Genomic DNA, 21,344 nt, shown 5'->3' on the forward strand with positions numbered 1-21,344 from the left:
CGTGCTTAGTTGGGGAGTCTGCTTGGGATCCCCTCTCTCTCTTCCTCTGCCCCTCCTGCTCGTGTTTTTTCTCTCTAATAAATGAATCTTTTTTTTTTTTAAAGATTTTATTTATTTATTCATTTGAGAGAGCGAGAATGAGAGAGAGAGAGAGCACATAAGAGGGGGGAGGGTCAGAGGGAGAAGCAGACTCCCCGCTGAGCAGGGAGCCCGATGCGGGACTCGATCCTGGGACTCCAGGATCATGACCTGAGCCGAAGGCAGTCGCTTAACCAACTGAGCCACTCAGGCGCCCTCTAATAAATGAATCTTTTAAAAAAAAGAAGAAGGAGACGTATCTGATCAAATGTGAATGCTCCAAATCTCGTGACTGTCTTGACTCCTCAGAGCCTCAGAAGGGCCAGTGGGCTTCCTTCAGCCTGGCTGAGTTCTCAGAACTGTCAGAGGGGTCTCTCCTCAGACTGGCTGTCCGGAAGCACCCCATCTCCCATCTGGGAACATATGCCAAACAAGGCAGATACCCAGGCCCCACCCCACACCTGCCGGCCCAGGATCTCGGGCTGGGGTTAGCCATCTGTGTGTTAACGGGCCCCCCGGGGGGTTCTGACCTGCTCCCAGTGTGACAATTAGCCACTTGACACCGGAACTGATCACTTAGCAGAGGCTCAGCCCCCACCCCCTGACCGCGAGTCTCAAACTTGGAATTCACTTGTAGCGCTGGGTTCAGAATGCAGATTCCTGGGCCAGCTCCCTGGGATTCTGCGTTAGGCGTGGGGGATGTTCTGGGCGACTGCGAGGCATTTTCTCTGTGCGACTCTGTGCACGTGGATGTCTGTGTCCTCTCTCCGCTGGACGGCTTTCATCGGCTTCTTTGCCCTCTCTCTTCTGTTCCTTAAACACCATCTGCTCGGCTCCCTGGTCTGTAATGTCCTTCTGGCCTTCATCCTCTTCTCTCCGAAGTCCCCACTCTGTACTTGAAGGCTCAGCTCGAAGAGCGTCTCCTCTTGGAGCCTCCCGTTCCCTCCTGCCCCTTCTCAGCCCCAGCCCCAGAGGTGTTTACCGCGATAGGCCCGCTGGCGTGGACGGGACCGTATTAGGAGTCTGCGATTCCCCCAGGGCCTGGCACTCAGCAAGAGAGTCATACTTGTTTGTAGGCCTTTCAATTCAATTTATTTCAGTCCAATTCAACTCAATGCCATTCAACTTAATTCGTGTCAGCATCATGGAAGAGCCCGGGGGAGCCGCTTAGGAGCGCCAGCACGCGGAAAGCAGGCCTCGGGGCTGGTGGAGGGACCCCACTCACTGATCAGGCCTGGGGACTTGCATTCCCGGGGAGCGCTACTCAGCGCTTCCTGCTCCGGAGGCCCTGACGCGTGCTAGGTTGCCCAGCCCCCTGCGAGGCCCCTCCTGGCCCAGCTCCTCTTTGACCATTTCCCTAAGATGAAGCTGGAAGCTGCTAAGGTATGTGTCGCAACCATCCTGTCCCAGGGGCTGGTGAGCTCCCTTCACCCAGAGCCGCCGGTCTCCTGAGCTTGGTCACCGTCTATGTAATGGGGAAAGAGCAAGCTGAGCTGAAGCAATCTCGGCTTCCTGGGTCATACAGTTCGCCTGGTCCTCGCTGGCGGGTCCCCCCGCCCCCAGCCTACCTGCTGGCAGGGGAGGCCCGATTTACCAGGATCTCTCCACCCAGAAACATCACCCAAGAGCTGTTAGTCAGAAGCCACAAAGCCCTGGCCCCACAGCCATTCCCAGCCGTGACTTTTCAGCGGGAGCCGGGGGACGATCCAGCTGAGCAGGGTTGGTGCGGTCCTAGGTGTCACAGAGAGCAAAACGGTGCAGAAAGGATGGCCAGTCTCCAGGACCCGCATGTCCGGGGGGGTTTCCTGCAGCAGCCTGGGCGGAGTGCGCAGCCCTGGCCCCTGGATACGGGGACAGGAGAGGTTGATGAAGCATCAGTGCGTCTCCCTCCTCCTGCGTCTGAAACAACAAAGGGAGAGAGTGACCTCCTGAGAGGCTTCAGGACAGCCCTGGGATCACGTCCCTCCCCGCGGTGCAGCGAGGGGCCGGACAGAGGTGACAGGGCTGTGCGCCCGCCTTCCCCCCCGCAAGATGCTTCCTGCTTGTTTGGGGCCAAATATTTCACCCGATCAGAGACCCAGAGAATCTCCCCCCTGCCCAGCCTTCCCCCAGGAAGAAACAAATGGGAACATCTAAACGTGGGGTTCAGAGTTTCTTAAATTGATCCATCCTGTGAGTCCCCCAAAGGAAGGATAAACACCGTGCCTCTTGACTGGGATTTAGTGAGACTTCCATGCTTTCGGTGAGAACCCGGCGTACACGGAAATAAAACACTTAGCCATGCTCCACGAGTAACGCAGAAAAAGCCACGAAGCCCGATGCGGAGAGAGCTGGGGGGGTTTTGCTTTGTAAGCGAACCAGCTCCCGGATCCTTTCACTCATCCTTTCATTCACTCAGCAGTACTTGGAGCACCTGCACTGCGCCAGGCCTGGACCCGGAGCAAGAGGCGGTCCTTGCTCTCCCGGAGCTCGCGGGGTGGGGGGAAAGCGGGGGACAGGCACGCCACCACCAGGATTCAGTCAAATCGCCCTGAACAGCCTTAAGGGAACAGGGACCCCAGACCTAACTGAGGGTGCCTGGAACGGGGAGTAGGGAAGGCTAAGGAAGCTTCCTTCGAAGAGGTGACCTGAAAGCCGAGGTTGAAAAACTAAGACCCCACCTTTCCCAAGTCATCAGTACCAACAGGGCAGTCGTGGGACAAGCCAGCAGCCGTAGGTGCCTCCTGACTCACTGTACTGAGAAGGTTCCACGTCACTTCTGTGCCGTTCCTGCCAAAAAGGCAGAATCTGAATCTGTTCACAAGGACAGAGCACACGAGCTCTAGCTGGGGGACACTCTGCAAAGCCCGTACTCCTTAAGAATGCTTTAAGAGTCTGGAAAGACTGAGGGAAGGTTTCAGGTTAAAAGAAATTAAGGAGACGTGACAACTAAACGTAACTCGTGATCTACGAGCATCCCTGACACAATTCGTGAAGCCGACCGCCGCTTGTGGATGAGAAAACCTCGCGTCGGGGTTACATTTCCTGACTTGGATAACTGTCATTTGGTTGTGTAAGAGCGTGTGTTTGTAGTCAGGACATAAACACCGGTGTGTTCGGGGGCAAAGGGGCACGTCTGCAATTCACTCTCAAACAGGTCAGCACAAGTGTACATGTGTGTATGTATATCTATGTGGCGGAACGTTAACGAGTAATGATCAGGGTGAGGGTTAAGGCCATAGGGAATTTGTACTATTTTGCAGCTTTTCTGTAAGTTTGAAATGCTATCAAAATGAAAGGCTACCCCAAGCTGGGCGCTCAGCCAGCAGGAAGGGGCCGGGTGTCGGCATCCTCCATCTGGGGCGAGGGCCGGGAGGTGGCAAGGGTGTGGTTGCGCAGGGAACAGGCAGTTCAGCCGGGGGGTCCAAGTTCAAGGGCGGGACTAGTGAGAGATCAGGTTCAAAGGTCAGGTGTAGGCGAACAGTAGAGGACTGGGTCTTGGTCCTGCCGGCTGTGGGGAACTGTGGCAAGGTTTTAAGCAGGGGAGAGCGACGGGACCAGGAGGCCCAGGAGGGTGGGCTTGAAGGGACTAAGCCTGGCAGGACACTGGGTCAGAGCTGTCCCAGCACTGCGCGCAGTGGCCAGTAACCCCCCCCACACACACACGTGGGGCAGCTGTGCTTGTCAAGTGCAGGAACTGAGCTGAGAGGAGTGGTAAGAGGTGGGAGGGGTACCTGTACGAAGGGAGTTTCCTGTGGCAGTGACCACACCCACTGAGACAGGACACACTGACAGAGAAAGTGGTTTAGGGAGGAAAATGACCCGTTCCCGTGTTGAGTTTGAGGTGCCTTTGGGACACTGATGTCTGGCCGGTGGCTCTGACGGCCCCAGAAGAGGTCAGGGTGCTGGGGCATTACACTGCCCGGGTCCAAATCCTGGGTGGCCTTACTATCTCGAAAGCTGGGTGACAGTGGGCAGTTTGCTTTCTCGATCTCTGCCTCCATTTCTTTGGCTGTAACACGATGGGATTAGAACCTTTCTCATAGGGCAGGGGGCCCTGGCAAGGACACGAGTGAACACAAGTAAAACGCCTGGAAGAGTCCCTGGATCACAGGAAGTGCTCAAAGGGTCGGGCACCAGCTGGGGCAGCCAGCAAGAGGGCAGGAACGACAGGGAGGGGCAAGTGAAGCACCCCATCTCCGTACAAGCAGAAGGCGAGCACGCAGGGCCTGGCAGAGCATCGCTGTCTGTGGTACAGTGAATGCCATCCTGCCATTCAGCGGGTCAGGGGCTCCCAGAGGCAACAGGGCGGATGGGCTCATTACTTTGCACCGGGCAACGCCTTCAGGTGGGACCCCTGGCTCTCCTGGGGCATGCCGCAGTATGCGGGAGCACTGGGTACGCTCATGATCCAAATACAGATTCCTGGGCCCCAGCCCAGAGCAAGAGTCCGGAGCGCTGGCGACGACGCCCTGAACGCTGCGCTTTAAGCGAGCCTCGCCCCTGCAATCTTCTGGGCAATTGCATTCGCGAATGCTGCCTGAGGGCAAATAACTGTTGAAGTGATGCATTTTGGAGGGAGAGAACAAAGGGCAATTATTTCCATCCTTAATCACAAATATTTTGGACCTTGACATTATTCAATCAAGCATGTAAGATTTTAAGTAGCTAGGTGTTTCCCATCATCTTAATAAAGACAGTGTTCCCTTGGGAAAAAAAAATGATGGGAATATTTTAGAAAAAAAAATCCAGGTAGGTTGAAGTGGTTATTATTACTTTTTACTTTAACCTGGATAAAAGATGCCTTTCAACAAAGGAAGGTCTCTTCAAATACATGGACTATCTATCATAAGGGAAAGCAAGCAGATTTTTTTCTAAGATCATCTGGAGAGCAGAACTGGGACGCAGACCACGAGGAGGCTGATTTGGGTTGAAGAAAGAATTGTCTAATAGTTGAGCTGTCCAAGGATGGGAGTGGGCGCCTGGCCCAGCGGAGGTGTCCGTAGAGGGGGTTACGGAAGAGAGTCTTGCACTGGGCAAAAAGCTGGACACTTGACATATAGGGAGGGCTATATAAATATTCATTGAATATTAGTAACTAGTAACTCCAGTACTATTATCCCATTTTACAGAAGCAGGCTGAGACCAGTTAAGTGGCTCGTCTAAGGTTATCCAGCCACTAAATGGGTGAGCCTTGAGTCCCACATCGGGTTCCCAGCAACTTCAGGGTTGACAGCATTGAAAGCAAGCATCTATTTTTGCATATGGCTTCAAACATGTTTTAAGTACTTTATTTTCCCTACACTTAAAAATTAAGCATAACTGGGGCGCCTGGGTGTCTCAGTCGTTGAGCATCTGCCTTCGGCTCAGGTCGTGATCCCGGGGTCCTGGGATCGTGCCCTGCATCGGGCTCCCTGCTCCACGGGAAGCCTGCTTCTCCCTCTCCCACTCCCCCTGCTTGTGTTCCCTCTCTCGCTGCCTCTCTCTGTAAAATAGATAAAATCTTTAAAAAAAAAATCGAATACCAATAGCACGGATGTCCGAGTGAAAATATGTGATCAGTTCAGCTGAAGTCAACGTGTGTGTGTGTGCGCATGCTGGCGGCGAAGCAGAGGGGTGCTTGGCCAGCACCACAGACGACGCACAGGGCTGTCCCGTACAGCGTTCATCGTGCCACTGACAGGATCATTCAAATAACTTAAAAATCCGAATCATTTCATTGACATCTTAGCAAAAGCAGTATTTTTCACTTTAATTTGATGCTTCGTTTGGGGTGGGGGGTGGGGTACAGAGGCTGGCTGGGTTGCATCGGCTGGAGCAGTAGTTTGCTTTGGGAGAGAAAAATGCCTAACGGTCTGTCTTCTTCCCAGTCCTTCTTCACCTTTCTAGCAATGCCACGGGCAGCCCTGCTAAGGAACCCTTCACTGCTGTACCAACTGTGAGCAGCAGAGGGCAGCAAAACACACCCATGCAGACAGGTATCAAGGCTGGCCTGGGAATAACGGTTACACTTTCAAGGGTTTTCCTATCATTTGGAGAATTCCAGAAGAAGAGTACTACTGATTTAAAATTATGAAACCCAAAACACAGAAGTAATTACTTACTCCCTTATTACAAACTTAGTAACTAAAAGGATCTTAACACAGCTAGTCTCTTGACATGAAATACTACTTGAACAGGGCTTGTACTTCTATCTTCTTCAGTCTTTCCTCAGGGTGATCTTGTAATGGCTGGTGAGCAGCTTCTGAACACCTACGATAGCTTATTGAATTGTCTCAACTTGGTGTGATTTGCTAAGTTATACAAAAAAATTTAACAAAAAAATATTTAAGGTTACGATTCACTCACAGTTTGGGAACTGACTTCATTTTGAAGCTACAGCTGAGATTTCCCTATTGTTTCACTTCCTTTTCTAGAACTCACCTACGGGATTTCACATGAGCCACACTTACAGCAACTCTTGGGCACTTGCTTGCCATTCTCCTGAGTTTTGTGTTGGTAAATGCTTCCTGCTGGAGCTGCAATGTACAACCAAGAGGCCATTCTGGCCTCTTCTCTAGAACCCTCCAGGTGTGGTTGTCTGCCACGTGAGCCTGGAAGTCTTGTCGTGTCTGCACAGATGAAGCCAAGACTCGGGCACAGCAATTCAACCTATTTTCTCCTGGGTTTTCGGGGAATGGTGACCGGGCTCCCACCTGGAAACCTTCCCTATCATGAGGGAGACAGGAGAATCATGTGAAGGTTCTGGACACAGACATGTCTGTGCTCTGGTCTCAGCTTTGTCACTTAGTAGCTGAGAGGTTTTTAGTAAGTTCCTTGTGTATTCAGGTTCCTCGTTTACAAAATGAGGATATACCTACTTCACTGTATGGCTGGGATAATAATTCATATTTATTAAAACATTTGTCACGTGTCAGGTACTATTTTAAGACTTGGTGATCTGGTAAATACAATTCTTCAAACGGGGGTGACAGACAACGGAAGAGCAAGGCAGTTTCAGATAGCGGTGAGGGTAGATGGACAGTAGGAAACAGTGCTGTGGCGCAGATGCTTGAGTTGATGCCTCGGACGAGGGGAGCGGGTTGGGGAGGACGGACAGGCAAGGATCGCGTGTGGGCGGGGACCTGGGTAGAGGGAATCATGGCCAAGGCTGGGGGCCAGGGGAAGCAGCAGAGGAGGGGTGAGAGGCAGGGGAGGACCAGATCCCTGTGGACGACGGTGGTCTCCATGTTCACGGGAGTGTGACTGGAGGCCAGACGAGGGGCAGGACTGGACTCACTGGGTCAACGTGGGCACAGGGACTGGGAGGCAAAGGGTGGGGCAGGAGGGGCCGCACTCAACACAGTGCCTGGCACAAACTCAGCTGCAGATGTAGTTGATTAATTTAAAAAAACAACTCATGGGAAGCTGGAGTTCCTTTAAGGAAAAAAGGAAAAATACTCTCAAGGATTTTCCACCAATAATCTTAATTTTCTCTGAATATGTAAAGTCACAATACATCCAAGGTTTTTAAATTGGCTCATTTTCTGAGCTACAGCGAACCTGCCCACAACCATTGTGATTATTATACTCATTGTAGGAGGCTCAGATAAATTTAACATGTTTCCTCCATTATAAAATAGAAGCATTTTGAACATTTTTGAAAAGGAAAAATAAAATCTACCGCCGTACCACAAAAACTGCTTTAGCATCTTGTATGTATATTGCTCTTCGGACTTGGGACTAATCTGACATTTAATACTGAGTGTTCCAAGCATTGTGGACAAGAAATTAAAAATGCTGGTTCTTACTGTCCTAATATTTTTTGATTCATTTTTTCCTTTAGGAAAGACTAAAAACATTACATAGCTACACTGTATCTCCAAAGTTTTTTGGAGCTCTCCATACTTTTTCTATGAAGAACACATTTATTCAGCTCTATCGCTTACAATAAAATCTTGAAAAGGAAATTCTAGGCACTGACTCGTCAACATAGATGAGGACGTTAAATCAAAGACACCTCTCTCTGCTTGTTTAAAAATGTTTAAAATTAAGGTCAGGGGCGCCTGGGTGGCTCAGTCATTAAGCGTCTGCCTTCGGCTCAGGTCATGATCCCAGGGTCCTGGGATCGAGCCCCGCATCGGGCTCCCTGCTCAGCAGGAAGCCCGCTTCCCCCTCTCCCACTCCCCCTGCTTGTGTTCCCTCTCTCGCTGTCTCTCTCTCTGTCAAATAAATAAATAAAAAATCTTTAAAAAAAAAAAAAATAAAATAAAATAAAATTAAGGTCAGGATATGTGGTCTGTACAATTTCTGGGAACCCAAACTCTCAATACGTGTGTGAGTACTGGGTGGAGGGGTGTCTCATGACCATCGCCTGAAAAGTCAACTAGCTGACAAACAGCACAAATAAAAGTCATCTTAAATCATCTTTATTCTAAAACAAGATTTTGTTACTTGAAATGTCAGAATTTTAAAAGCTTTTAGAAAATGTGTGAGGCTTTTTTCTTTTTACAAATTCCAGGGGAAAATTAAGATCAATATTGTACTACTTTTTTTTTTTTTTTTTTGCTTAGTATTTCGGATTCACTTTGTGCTTCTAACGTTTAAGACCTAGCAATAATATGCAGTACCACTTTAGGTGTACTGTGTACAAATACTTTCAAGACCAGCTTTAACTGAGGGATATGTAAATTTAAAAATGCATTTTACAGGACAGCAGACTGGTTTAGGTGTGTTTTGCTAGACCAATGAAATAACAAAGAAGAGGGGTACTCTTGGGTTTACCAAACTGGAAAAACTGTGATTTCCAGATACTCACAGAGCAGGAACATTTCTCAAAGGCGCACAAAAAAGTTATGGATTAATCAGGCCCACTTTCATTAAGTAGTCCTGAATGACAGCCAGAGAACATCCTTAGACAGCCACCAAATAAAGCCTGAGGAAGAAAGCTGTCATAAATAACCTGATGAAAATATGCCAGAAATCACATTCCAAGTTTGAAAGCACTAGAATTAAAATAGCAAACCCAAGACCTCCTGCAATGAATTAGGAAATATAAAAAGAAATTATCTGTAACCAAAGGTATTTTGCCTATAATGAATGAGTTCAGAGGTCTCTGAATTTCTGAAATTGTTAGATTATGAAGTGGAGAGAACTGCAATCTAATTTAACTCATAGCAGAACTAAAATTAGTAAGAATTTATTAAATGCTTATGTGCAAATGACTGTACTTGGACTTTTTAAGATTTCATATTGGACAAATGGGAGCCATGTTACTGGAGAATGGCGAGAAGTTAGATTGGGGAGATTTATGGAGGGAAATAAACATTTGTGACTTGTTTGTTTGGGGTTACAATAGAAAGTTTAAGTGAAAACCGGTCACAGGCAGTTAGAATGGCACCAGGAAAGTAAGTGAGGACTGAGGTAATAAACAGCAGATAAAGCTCTCCAATGCGAGTACAGAGAGAAGGACAAAGAGCCTGAGTTTGGGGTTAGTCAGTGGAAATAAGAAAAGGAGGCAAGAACATCACAGAAGTGAAGAGGAACTTTTGAGGGGGCTGGTGGTCAGTGAGTTAATTGCACAAGTCAAGGCCAGAGAATTCAGAGTGCAGAAGGATGGCAAATAGGGAACCATGAGATCCCGAGAACAGGTTTTTGGGACAGAAGCTAATTAGAAAGAAATTTAAAAGACTGAAAGCCTAGTGAAGAAAAAGCAGCCAATGGCGTTAAGAGATACTTTGACAAGGAGAGGAAACAACAAAACAGGAATGCAGTGAGAGGGGCAAGAGTATCCTGCAAAAGACTTAAGACAGGAGGGTTTTTGTATAGGTGTGCACAAAAGGAAAAAAGTCATGGATGGTGAGGACGATGGGAAAGGAGGTGCACATCTGGAGACAGAAGTCTCAAGAATCTGAAAGATAGGATTGATGACAATGAAGAAGGCCCTGTAACAGCTCTGAACGCCTTGTGTAGACAGCCCATCCAGGATTTTTCCTTGAAACCAGACTATCAGGCCATCAGCCACGTGAGAAGTCACCATAGTGACCAAAGGGTCACAGGATCTTACCGGTGGTTCCCGAAAGATTACTTCCAGGTAGAGGCTTCAGTCTAAACCAGATGTGGGTTACCCAGGTGGAATTCAACTAAGGAGTCAAGCTAGGCCACTCTCAGACTACCGCGCGGGGTCCTCCTCCTGCCACTCCCATCTCTGCAGACGGCTTCAGGACGGGCAGCCCACAGTCTGCTCTAGATCTTGCTTCCTGCTGAGTGGAGACACACAGTGCCGGCAGCTTGCAGTGGCGAATGGAGATACATAACCACGATTTTTAGCCATGAAAAGCTCACTCAATTATGAGCAGTTTGAGGTATTAAATACAAGACCTTAAAATACACGTGACTCTAATAATAAACTGCTCAGGAGAGTTCAAGGGATGAAGTCCTGTTTTTATGTGTACTGAGGACCAACGACTTTAAATCTTTTACCTCGGATGATGGCAACAGGTCCTCTTAAAAGAGCCACTGTCCAGAGTATTGATAAATCTATCTTGACTTTTGGCTGTGATAGCACAAGAAAATAAGAAGGTATCTACCTCAGAGAAAATATCAAGCAAATCCTAAGCGATGCAACTAGAACACAGGTAGGTAGATTTTGTGTGTGAATGTGAAGGTGCTCCCTGTCCGAAGATTCACAGGTCTTGTTCCAACAAAGCTGGAGACAGCAATGGACCAAATCTGCACCATGGGTGCCTCTGGGCTCCTTGAAGTGGTTGCATCATGGATAATGGGGTTAGCTGGGGTAGTTGTGAGGATTGAATAAGAACGTGTGTGGTAGAACACAGAGCAGATGTTTGATGTACCTGCTCAATGTGAACACTATGCTTGATGAAAATATTTCCCACACTCCTTTCTAACATGCTTTTAGAACCTCAGCACCTATTTTGACAAATGTAAGATAGATGATCAAATGGATTTCTGAAAATACACAAATAAGACTGATCCTCTTTGGGTAGCTCTGTGTGAAGCTCAAAGAAACTCTGGGAGGAATTTAAAAAAACGTTTGGAGTAGCAGCACCATCGCTGGAGAACATGGCAACCGCCCCAAGTGCTCTGAAAAAGGTAATTCTCAGTTTGATGGGCAGGCTCGAATAGTTACAATAAAACCCCCCTTAGCGGCCCTATTGCTCTGGTTCCTTATTATATCCAGAGAGCTAGCCACATTACATGTCCATCTTAAGACTTTCACTCTTTAGCTAAAAAAAAATACCACTATTTAGCTTTCCTCTACAGAATTTGACTACTATCCATGTTGAAGTCCAAAAAGTACCATGTACACCTCCCACTCATATGCTTCCCGGGATGTTACAACAGTATGGAGCTTTACAACAGCAGTAGCAATCACTTACGTAGCTTCTGATGCGCCAGGCAAAGTTCTGAACGGCTAACAACTCTAAAAGGTAGGCACCCAAAACTGAAGTCAATGAGATGATGTAACTTGACTCTAACTAAGAGAGCTGGAATTTGAATCCAGGCAGCCACAGAGGAGTCCATTACATACCTTAGTTCTTTCTGGGTTTGCTAACTAAATTTAAGAATCATTCAATAACACTGTATTAAGGGTTTGTAGGTAACAATCAATTTGGGACACTTCAAGTATCTCTCAATTTAAAAAGAACACATCAAGACTCCACAGATGAGCTGCCCTCTCAAGGTCACACTTTAGTGGGCAGGGTGGACTATATTCCCAATCCAAAGGCTAGCAAACCATACCATCTTTGTTCAACCTCACAGAATTGCCAATGATACTGGGTTATCACCAGGAACACTTCTAAACACAATCCCATGGAAGAATGACAAAGAAAACTGGCCCACATTTTCTCTTTCTTTAAACACTTGTGATAAGGCTTCCACATGAAAACTGCAAGCTAGAAACTGGGGATAAAATGCAAATAAGATGCAGAACTCACGGTCCACAGAGAGACAGACATATCACCTAAGGTGACAGATCGTCACAGGTACTATAACAAAAATCTACGTAAGGGTTGATCTTCAAGTTTTCTAGAGGATACTGGATTTTCTTTTCTAATGCTCCATGGTGCCTCTTAAGGGAAATCCACACTTGAACAGAAAGAAGACAGAAGCCTAATCTACAATCCCAGTTTTGTGTAGCTGTATAACCCAAGAACGAGTACAGTTGACCCTTGAATGCGGGCTTCGGGGTGCGGATCCCGGCGCAGTCAGAAATCCACATACAACTTTTGACTCCTCAAAAACATAACTACTAATAGCCTACTGTTGACCAGAACCATTACCAATAATATAGTTGATCAACACACATTTTGTATATGTATTATATACGATATCACTACAATAAAGCTAGAAAAGATTAAGAAAATCGTAAGAGGAAATACATTTACAGAACTGTACTTATTGAAAAAAATCCATGTATAAGTGGACCCATGCAGTTCAAACCCGTTGTTCAGGGGTCAACTGTACTTCACTCTCATCTTTTAACATGAAGATGAATCTTCAACCCTTTAAAACTTGAAAATCCAGCCAAACTAGCATACCAATCTTAAAATGTTTTTGAAGACCATGATTTTGTTAATCAAGGGTATTTAAAGGTGTCATTATCAAGGTTAAATAGGGTACTGTGGATAACTGAATTATATAAAAAATTTCAAATTATATGCATACACCAAACACACAAATCGATTTGTAACAGCTCAGAAGACTCTTTGGGGTTATTTTATAGTATTCTGGAGTTGAGTGGCATTTATATACTACTGTATAGTACAAGTAAAGATATAGTATATTAAGTACTGAGTTTATTGGAACTTTTCAGTTGCTGAATTCTGGAAAACCAAGTATTTTTAAGCTGCCCAAATGCTTGGTTTTATAAAATTTCCATCTTAAACATGGTGCAGGGGAAAGAATGTGGGAGTTTTAGAAATAGCTCTGAGGGGCACCTGGGTGGCTCAGTCGTTAAGCGTCTGCCTTCGGCTCGGGTCATGATCCCAGGGTCCTGGGATCGAGCCCCGCATTGGGCTCGCTACTCAGCTGGAAGCCTGCTTCTCCCTCTCCCACTCCCCCTGCTTATGTTCCCTCTCTGTCTCTCTGTCAAAAAATGAATTAAAAAAAAAAAAAAATAGCTCTGAATCTAAATTCAATATGTAACACCTTGCACAAGCTACTTAAATTCAGGAGGTTTTGTTTTTTCCATCTATAAAGTGAGAATCACCTTCCTTCAGTTGCTGTGAAGGTTTATTAGAAGATGAATGGAAAGGCCCAAGAGAACACAATCCACGGCTGATGTTTAATAAATGAGTTCCTTTTCTACTGCCTTTAAAAAAGCTGCTGAATGGTACCAGAACCTCAAGAAATAATTCCCAAGTCTGAAAAAGGGAAAACTCCAGAACTTCAGATTACATATAGAATTAATTACTATGAAAGTCTAGGCTTTTGTGTAAACAAAGAATAAAATCATACAAATATTAACGGGTACAGTTCTCTAAGAGGCCTAAAGAAACTGTTGAGAAGTTTGCAGGTCAGTTCTGTTCTTGCCTCGTACTATCCGAATATTCCGCTTTATGCTAGTAGTGAGGGGCTGACAGGTCAGGCTGCTTTTCACTAAGCTGGAAATATTAGTTCAAAGTAGGATTTTATTTAGTAAAACTGTAACAAATGTATTATTTTACAGCTATAAATGATGCTGTCCAAAAGTGTGGCAAATTATTTCAAGTGTACCTGGAAATACAGATTTAAATTTTTAAATTTAAGCTAACATCTAATTTTGGAACTAAAATAAGGAAAAACCAAGGATTGTAACCTATCAAAATCCTGGTGAGAGACAATGTGTATTGCCAAGTTCAAGGTAAAAAAAAAAAAAAAAAATTAAAAATTACATCATTATTTAAATGCACTAACCAAGTTTCTTTTTTCTTCCAACCAAGGGTATGGCTATTATTGTACCAAAAAAGATGAATACTGTATGAGAGACTGACATATTACATTTACCTACTACTGTACCTCCAAAATAATGTTAAGTCATTAAACAAAGATTTCAAGGTCACATTACCACCATTAACTACTCCACAACATAGGCAAAGACAATTATAGCCTAATGCACTGCAAATACACCTTTAAGGCAGTGGCTTTTTAATGTCGGGTTTTTTTTTTTTTAAGATCTAAATTTGCCTTTTCCTCCTATCAAAGTCACTATTTTCTGAAACTTACTTAAAATTAAAAACTACTAAAATCAAGTCTATGTTCCTTTTCTTCTGACTTCTATCTTCCTCAGGATCTTGCAGGTCCCATTCCCACCCCCCCACCCTGCTCAGACAACACTTCAGAGGGCAGGGGTAGTCTGAAAAGTCACTCACTACATAAGACCGTGAAATGAATGATGAAGCTATACAACCAAAGCAAGATCCATGCTTTATCAACACATTATTCTCACATGTCTGCATGACAGGTTTCATACACAAGATTCTTGGTTCATTTTACAGATTCGGAAACCAATTAGCTCAAAAGGTGAATTCTGAAACCATGGTTGGTGTAGCAAATGAATATATCAAAACAAACTTTAAAAACTTCATCCAAATATTTACATTTAAAAAAGACATTTAAAAAATAGGCTACTTATTAAGTGTGCTTGAACAAACCATGTGTGGAATTGAATTCCATTCATTACGGAGTTAGTTTTCTGCTAAACACATACTGATAGTATAGAAGACCCTGGCAGGTGAGGATTTAAGTTTTCAACTGTTCCCAATGGATGCTAAAAAATAAAACGTGACAAAGGATTTCTGAGGCACTAATATGAACCTCAGCAGTGGAAAGGCCAGCATGTAAGGCAAATTCCTTAGGAGTCAGAAGGGCCGGCACCTGTAACTCAGTGTGGCTTTGCTAGTGCCTAAGTACCACCAAGTACTCCAGGAAACGGTCTAGAAACCATTTAAATTTTGTAATTACACCTCACTGCCTTATGTTCTAATAGTTTCACAAACTTAGGAATTCACAAAACAATGTTTTGAAATATATTCCTTGAGAAGGAATATAGGAGGGTCTCCTATATTACATTAAACAAAAAACATGCAGTTTTTACAGCTCATAGAGCTTTTTCAAAATAAGCTACTGATCATACAGCCCAATTAAAAACTCAAACACTTTATATTACAGGTATAGAATGTTTATAGTTCAGCAATGCCAATATAGATAATTTGACACCTTAGCCCCTACTTGCAAAGAGATTAACAACTATACAACAATAACTTCTATTCTATTGTCATAGGCTTTGGCTCAGATGTTTAAATACTTAAAGAACTTGGTAAGATTTTTTGTGTGTCTTGTTTTGCTGTGGTTTCATGTGGGCACGGGTGAGGATTATAAAGACATGGGGGGAGGGGCCAGTTCATTGTATTAAGACAGATCAGGAATTAAATAGCCACTAGAATTTCATTTACGATTTCTTTACAAAATATATGTGGGAGAATATGGCTTAAAAACAGAGGGGAAAGGCCTCTTATCTGTTCATACTATTTTACTTTACCCTTTATCCAGTCTGACAATAACGCCAAACTTAATTTACTACCTAGGACAAGAGTGACTCTAACAGGATTTTATAAAGTCCAATTTAATTTTGGTTCTGAGATCTTAAGTGCTTAAAATTTTGGAATTCTTCAGATTAACTAAAAAAAGTTTTTCTGAACAAAATACCCAAAAGATTAGATAAAAACCAATTGGTTAACTACTTAAAAAAATAGCCAACTTTTTTTTTTTTTTACAGATTAGTATTACTTGTAATATATCTCTGCCCCTATAAACTGACTTTTTGCTTAGTCTATAGACAAAGGCAATTTTTCTCAAGCAAGATACTATTAAGGAAAAAATATGATCTCTTAAAAAAAAACAAAAAGAACTAAGTGGGTCAGAAATAAAACAACAATGGATAACACAACTCAGGTCCCACAAATGTACCAGTTTCTTTAAAAAAAAAAAAAAAAAGGTAAAAAAAGAAAAAGAGGGTGAGGTGGTTTTATATATCAAAATCAGAATTCTCATGCTTCACAATTTTGTTGCTAGAAATCCCCAAATTCCTTGGACTCATTTGGGAAGTTTTCTGAAGGTGCGCATTATAGTAAACAGCAGCAAAATACCAAAACAGTTCTACTGCTAAAAAGCAGCTACTCCTGTTTGTGCCTTTAGAATACTAGTTGTAAAACAGCAACAATAACAAAATACTAATTTGCGCCACCAAATGGATTTGAGCAATTCTAAGAAAGAAACAAACTGTTTTCTTTAAAACAGTCTAAGGCAGGACATTGACCATCATATTGGACAAATATTGAGTTTTGGGGGAAATATCAGAAATGTCAAAAAGAGACAACAGCATTATATTTAGTATTCTAAAGGCAGGCTTCAGGTAGTTCAACAATGATTCTGGTAACACCAACTGCTCACAGACATACACACGCACACACATAGATTTTAATGGCTTAAAAAAACCCAAATTTGTTACTTTAGAAAAATGAATGCAGTGCATTTTCAGTAATATTATCGCCACAGACTCTGATGGCTCAGTCCACACATAAGCAGTAGTTGCCTTCTATGGTGATATGGCTTCTCTGCACTAACTCCCATCAGGCCGAAAAACATTAGGGCAGGTTAAGTAAAGACTGAATTGTTGCACAAAGGGACATTTACTCATCAGATCCCACTGATCTCTTCTGTGCCCGTTTCCTGGGCAACCTTCTTGGTGAAGCTTTATCTGGAAGAAAAGAGAAAGTTTTAACTTGCTTACTGTAAATATGATGGATTCAAAAGACCTTTAAAAGGCATTTTTCTTCAACTTTACCACTAAGTTAAAAAAAAAAAAAAACACACACACACATGCAAAAAATACCCTAGTAATAAATGCCTCTTATCTAGTATAAGTTGTTAAACTAAACTTTAAAATAATCCTTCAAGAGTAACTCAATTCAAATGAAACTTTGTGTGATCAGGGTGGGAAAAGGTTTAATCTCAATTACTCGAATCCTGAAGCCACCAAGCAAAATCTTAAATTCTACAATTTAATATGTTTATATGTGCATAAGTAAATGCTTTAGAAATAGTGTCAAAGGTATGAAATTTGCAGCTTAAAAACACCTATACTGGCTACAAATTAATATTTATAAATGCAGCCATGCAGTTTGCATAATTTTTGGCAATTTCATAAATTTAGCTGGAACGAACAGCAGGTTAAAGGAAATTTTTAGACAGAACCAAACCATCCTGCATACACAAGCCTACTTTGTATACTTTTTTCTTCTTATCTCCTTACATTAGATTCCTAGTGGGTTTTATTAAACAAAAGCTAAATTGGTGGTGAGTTTCTACTCCTATCCAGTACAAGGAGTCACCTATGTTTCTTTCAGTAAGGATATCTTCTTCTCTGACCACTACTTTTATTTCTAGGAGCACTTTACATATTAGGAAGTTAAGCCCTTTGTGGTACAAGCTACAAATTATAATCAGTTTTCCAGCTTTAAAAAAAAAAAAAAGGGCTGGAAAAAATATTTAACACCAAAAGTATGGGGTTAATTTTGTAAGCATTTCATGAACAATGGGTATAAAAAAAAAAATTTACCTAGAAGATCTTAATTTTTATTTTCTAAAATTGCCAGATCACCATAACTGTATTTTAAAAATATAGAGTAAATGTTTATCAAGAATATTTAGCAGCTAAATTCTTTTTAAAAAATATGCTTTAGAGTTAGTGACTATGAAATATTAAGACTGAGTCTGTAAATCACATGAAAACTGACCTCAGTACTTTATTAAGATAGGTTAGTTAATGATGTGTTTGGGGGGGCTCAACTCACCCAAAATTGAGCATAGAAGCATTTTTCTGATGGAGAAAGCCTACAACTTTCATCAGATTTCAGAAAGGTTAGACTAAAACTACTGCCTTTATGCAACTGACCAATTACTAGATATTTTAAAATAAACAATACACTGAATATGATCTTTGAGGATTCAGAAAGTACTTTAAGTAGGCTCCACGTGGGGCTCAAACTGAGATCAAGACCTGAGCTGAGATCAAGAGTCAGATGTTTAACCAACCCAGGCACTCCTCAAAATGTACATTATTTATTTTTTTAAGATTATTTATTTGAGAGAGCAAGAGCACACGCAGGGGGAGCAGCAGAGGGAGAGGGAAAAGGAGACTCCCCGCTGAGCAGGAAGCCTGACGTGGGGCTCAATCCCAGGACCCTGAGATCATGACCCAAGCCGAAGGCAGACACTTAACCGACTGGGCCACCCAGGTGCCCCCAAAATTACTTTAGAATTGAACAGCCATTTTTTTTGTTGTTGTCTAGTCATCCTACTTCTGACTTTACTTGTGGTGTGACCATGTTCATTATAATCTCAAAGGAGAAAAAAGACCTTGTAAAAAAAAAAAAGCAAAACAACAAAAAAACAATCTTATTCCGAGCATTCCAGTAACTTTTTTTGTGTATGTACTTAGCTGTACTATAAGTAGTTGGTTTGTATGAGATGGTTAAAAAGGCCAAAGATAAAAGGTTTCTTTGTTTTCCTTTTTTGTCTATGAAGTTGCTGTTTATTTTTTTTGGCCTGTTTGATGTATGTGTGAAACAATGTTGCCCAACAATAAACCGAATTTTATTTTGCTGAGTTGTTCTAACAAAAAAAAAAAAAAAAAGAATTGACTAGCCATCTGTGTGAAGGTAGCAGTTCCTACGCAGACTGAAGTCAGTAATCAGCACTTCACAATTTCAACCACCTGTAGCAGAGGTTTAAGTAGGGGAATACATGAAAAGAGCCGCCGAGGACCTGCAAGGCCTGTTTCAACACATACCAACTGGACTCCAGGAAGGCAGCCAACTCTGCCTAACTTAACAGTGAGTCTAAAAACCTCCATCACCTGCTCAGCACAGCAGAGAGAAGCAGATAAATGAGAAACAGAGTAAGATAGCATTCTGGAGTCATTTGGCTTTTGGGAAAATGGCTCCAAATTCCTCAAGGGCCTCAAGCAGCATTTTACTTCAGCAAAAAACAGTAACAGATGTGTGTAACGAGGCTTTTGGGCCAAAGAAAAAACAAACCCCCTCTTACCACTTGCCCACCAAAAACCCTAAAAAACTATTTTTAAAAAAACCTAACATATTATTTAAGGCCAAAATATTTTAGCTTTTAAGAACAAAGCTTAAACTATATGAAACAAGAAATCACTTAACTGAAAGAACAAAAAACACTGGAACATGATGTTAATGAGATTCAGTAAATGGGGCAGATCTGAAAATGCCCACCCTGCCCTTTTAAAAGAAAGATGTTACAGAAAGCCACCCAATTGTGGAAAAACTGCAACTTTTTTCATTTTTAGAAAAGACAAAGGCAAAAGGTTAGCAGAAACTTAAACTAGTCCCTCACCCCGCCCCTCAGACTGCACAATCTATCCCATTTCCTATCACACCTGGGGGAGTCATACTATATAAGTAGCCGACAGATGGATTTTTTTAATTAATGAGATAAAAATTGCAAGCTTTCTAATGGATCCCCGAGTTAAAAGAAAGTCAAATTACATGAAAGACTTCCACCTTTATAAGTTTCTGATTAAGGTTGCCTTATGTATACACTTAAAACACTAGTATTAAACAAAAGACCTATAATTTTCTATTAAAATCACCTAACCTGTCATTTACAGTTAAAAAGACTTGAGGGAAACGGAAGCACCCTAATCTGAAATGCAAAACATATCAGGAAAAAATGTATTAGTAACAGGCTCAAATCATTTCAAACCACCCCTCCTTCCTTTACATTCTGATGAGTGAGACAGAGACGAGAAAAATCTCTTGCCAAATTATCAGTGGCCCCTGAAACCTATTTGTCCTCACACTACCCCTCTCCAAAATTCCTAGAAGCCCGAGAGACTTCCACTACCATGCATACCTCCTGCTCCATTATCTTCAAAATTTCTCTTGGTTTTCTCCATTCTGTCCTCAAATATGCAAAGCACATGTCTTATCTTTGAAAGAGCTGGCTATTTTTTCCTAAATTATCTTCAATTTGGCTCAACACCTTTACTCTAAGAAAATCATGTTCAAAGGGTGGTTCTCAAAGTATGGTCTGGACCAGCAGCCTCAAAAATCACCTGAGAACATGGATTAGCAAATCCTTGGGCCTAACCCAAACCTACTAGGTTGGAAATTCTAGGGGGTGGGGCCTAGCAAGGGTAAGAAGCTGGCTAGGTGGTTCTGGGGAGTGCCAGTTTGAGAACTACTGCAGTAAGAAATCAAGTGTTAAGAGAAACAAAATACAAGCATACAAAATTAAGTAAAAATATTATTAAAATTGAACTGAAAATCAGTATGATTTCAGGATTTGAAAAAATATGTATTGTCTAGCTCAGTTCACAGAATGGACTTAGAAACAATGTCATCCAGTATCAATGACATTCCTAAAGTCTAGATTTTCATTTCTAATATCCAGGAGTCCTTGGAGAAACAGCTTGCTCCATGCTTAGAGCAAGCACAAAATGTCTAGATTATCTTGTTGAGCCAGCAAGGAAGGGATCATTCAAAGATCCAAAGGGTAAGATTGGAAGCGGTTCAAAAAAGGCGATCAGTAAACCCTTCTCAGCCTTTTGGTTGAGATCAAGCATAAAAAGGCAACCAGTAGTCAAAACTGTACAATATGAACATCAAAAAAGAATACAGCTGACTAAAATATACTGATTCTATGAAAAACTGAGTTTATACATGATCAAAAAACAGAGGAGAAAATTAGAAAAAACTCATTTGTCACACTGGGGTGGCTTTTAAACTAACTCTTGGAAACTGGAAAATAAAGGGAAAAATTAAGCACTTATCCTCCTTTTCCTATAGGAACTGTCTCCCATGAAGTAACCAAAAAGTCCCAGTTGATGAAGGACAGCTCTACTTCACCGAAGAATGGCAGTTAGTAAAAATCAAAGAAATTTCAATTAAAAATCATCACTTACAACTTCTGAAACATTACTGATTCATGAAAGGATTATCAACTGGTGAATGGTTTACAGAACTGGATATCTGTGTGATGCCAAAGTAGTATCAGAGATAACTTGTAGGTTGCAAGCAGAAACAACCACCCTTTCCTGGTTACGTGGGAAGATCATGTGGCTACTACCCTAATCTACTGCTCAATTTAGCATCATGAATGATGGGACAATCAGATACTGTTTCCTGATGTGATGCAGGGAGAAGTACTTTTGATATATGCTATCAGCCAAAAATGATTCAATCTAATCAAACCTATAGATTTATCTTCCA

The 21,344-nt window shown here is 42.7% G+C and overlaps 1 protein-coding gene across 4 annotated transcripts in view; it reads right to left on the reverse strand.

The window, feature by feature from the left end:
- Positions 1-316: 316 nt before the first annotated feature.
- The window catches only part of SSR1 (signal sequence receptor subunit 1), a 40,569-nt gene continuing 19,541 nt past the window's right edge, over positions 317-21,344 (reverse strand). For 2 of the 4 annotated variants that reach the window (XM_032424818.1, XM_032424817.1), the window contains one exon: positions 14,458-16,801. In XM_032424818.1, coding sequence (XP_032280709.1) covers positions 16,734-16,801 — 68 coding nt within the window. In that variant the 3' untranslated portion in view covers positions 14,458-16,733. Of the gene's footprint in view, positions 1,978-14,457; positions 16,802-21,344 lie in introns of those variants that run through there. The other 2 variants (XM_032424814.1, XM_032424816.1) reach the window with 2 other exon arrangements.

This window comes from Phoca vitulina, unplaced genomic scaffold, assembly GCF_004348235.1.
Source record: "Phoca vitulina isolate PV1807 unplaced genomic scaffold, GSC_HSeal_1.0 scaffold31, whole genome shotgun sequence".
NCBI classification, from domain to species: Eukaryota; Metazoa; Chordata; class Mammalia; order Carnivora; family Phocidae; genus Phoca; species Phoca vitulina.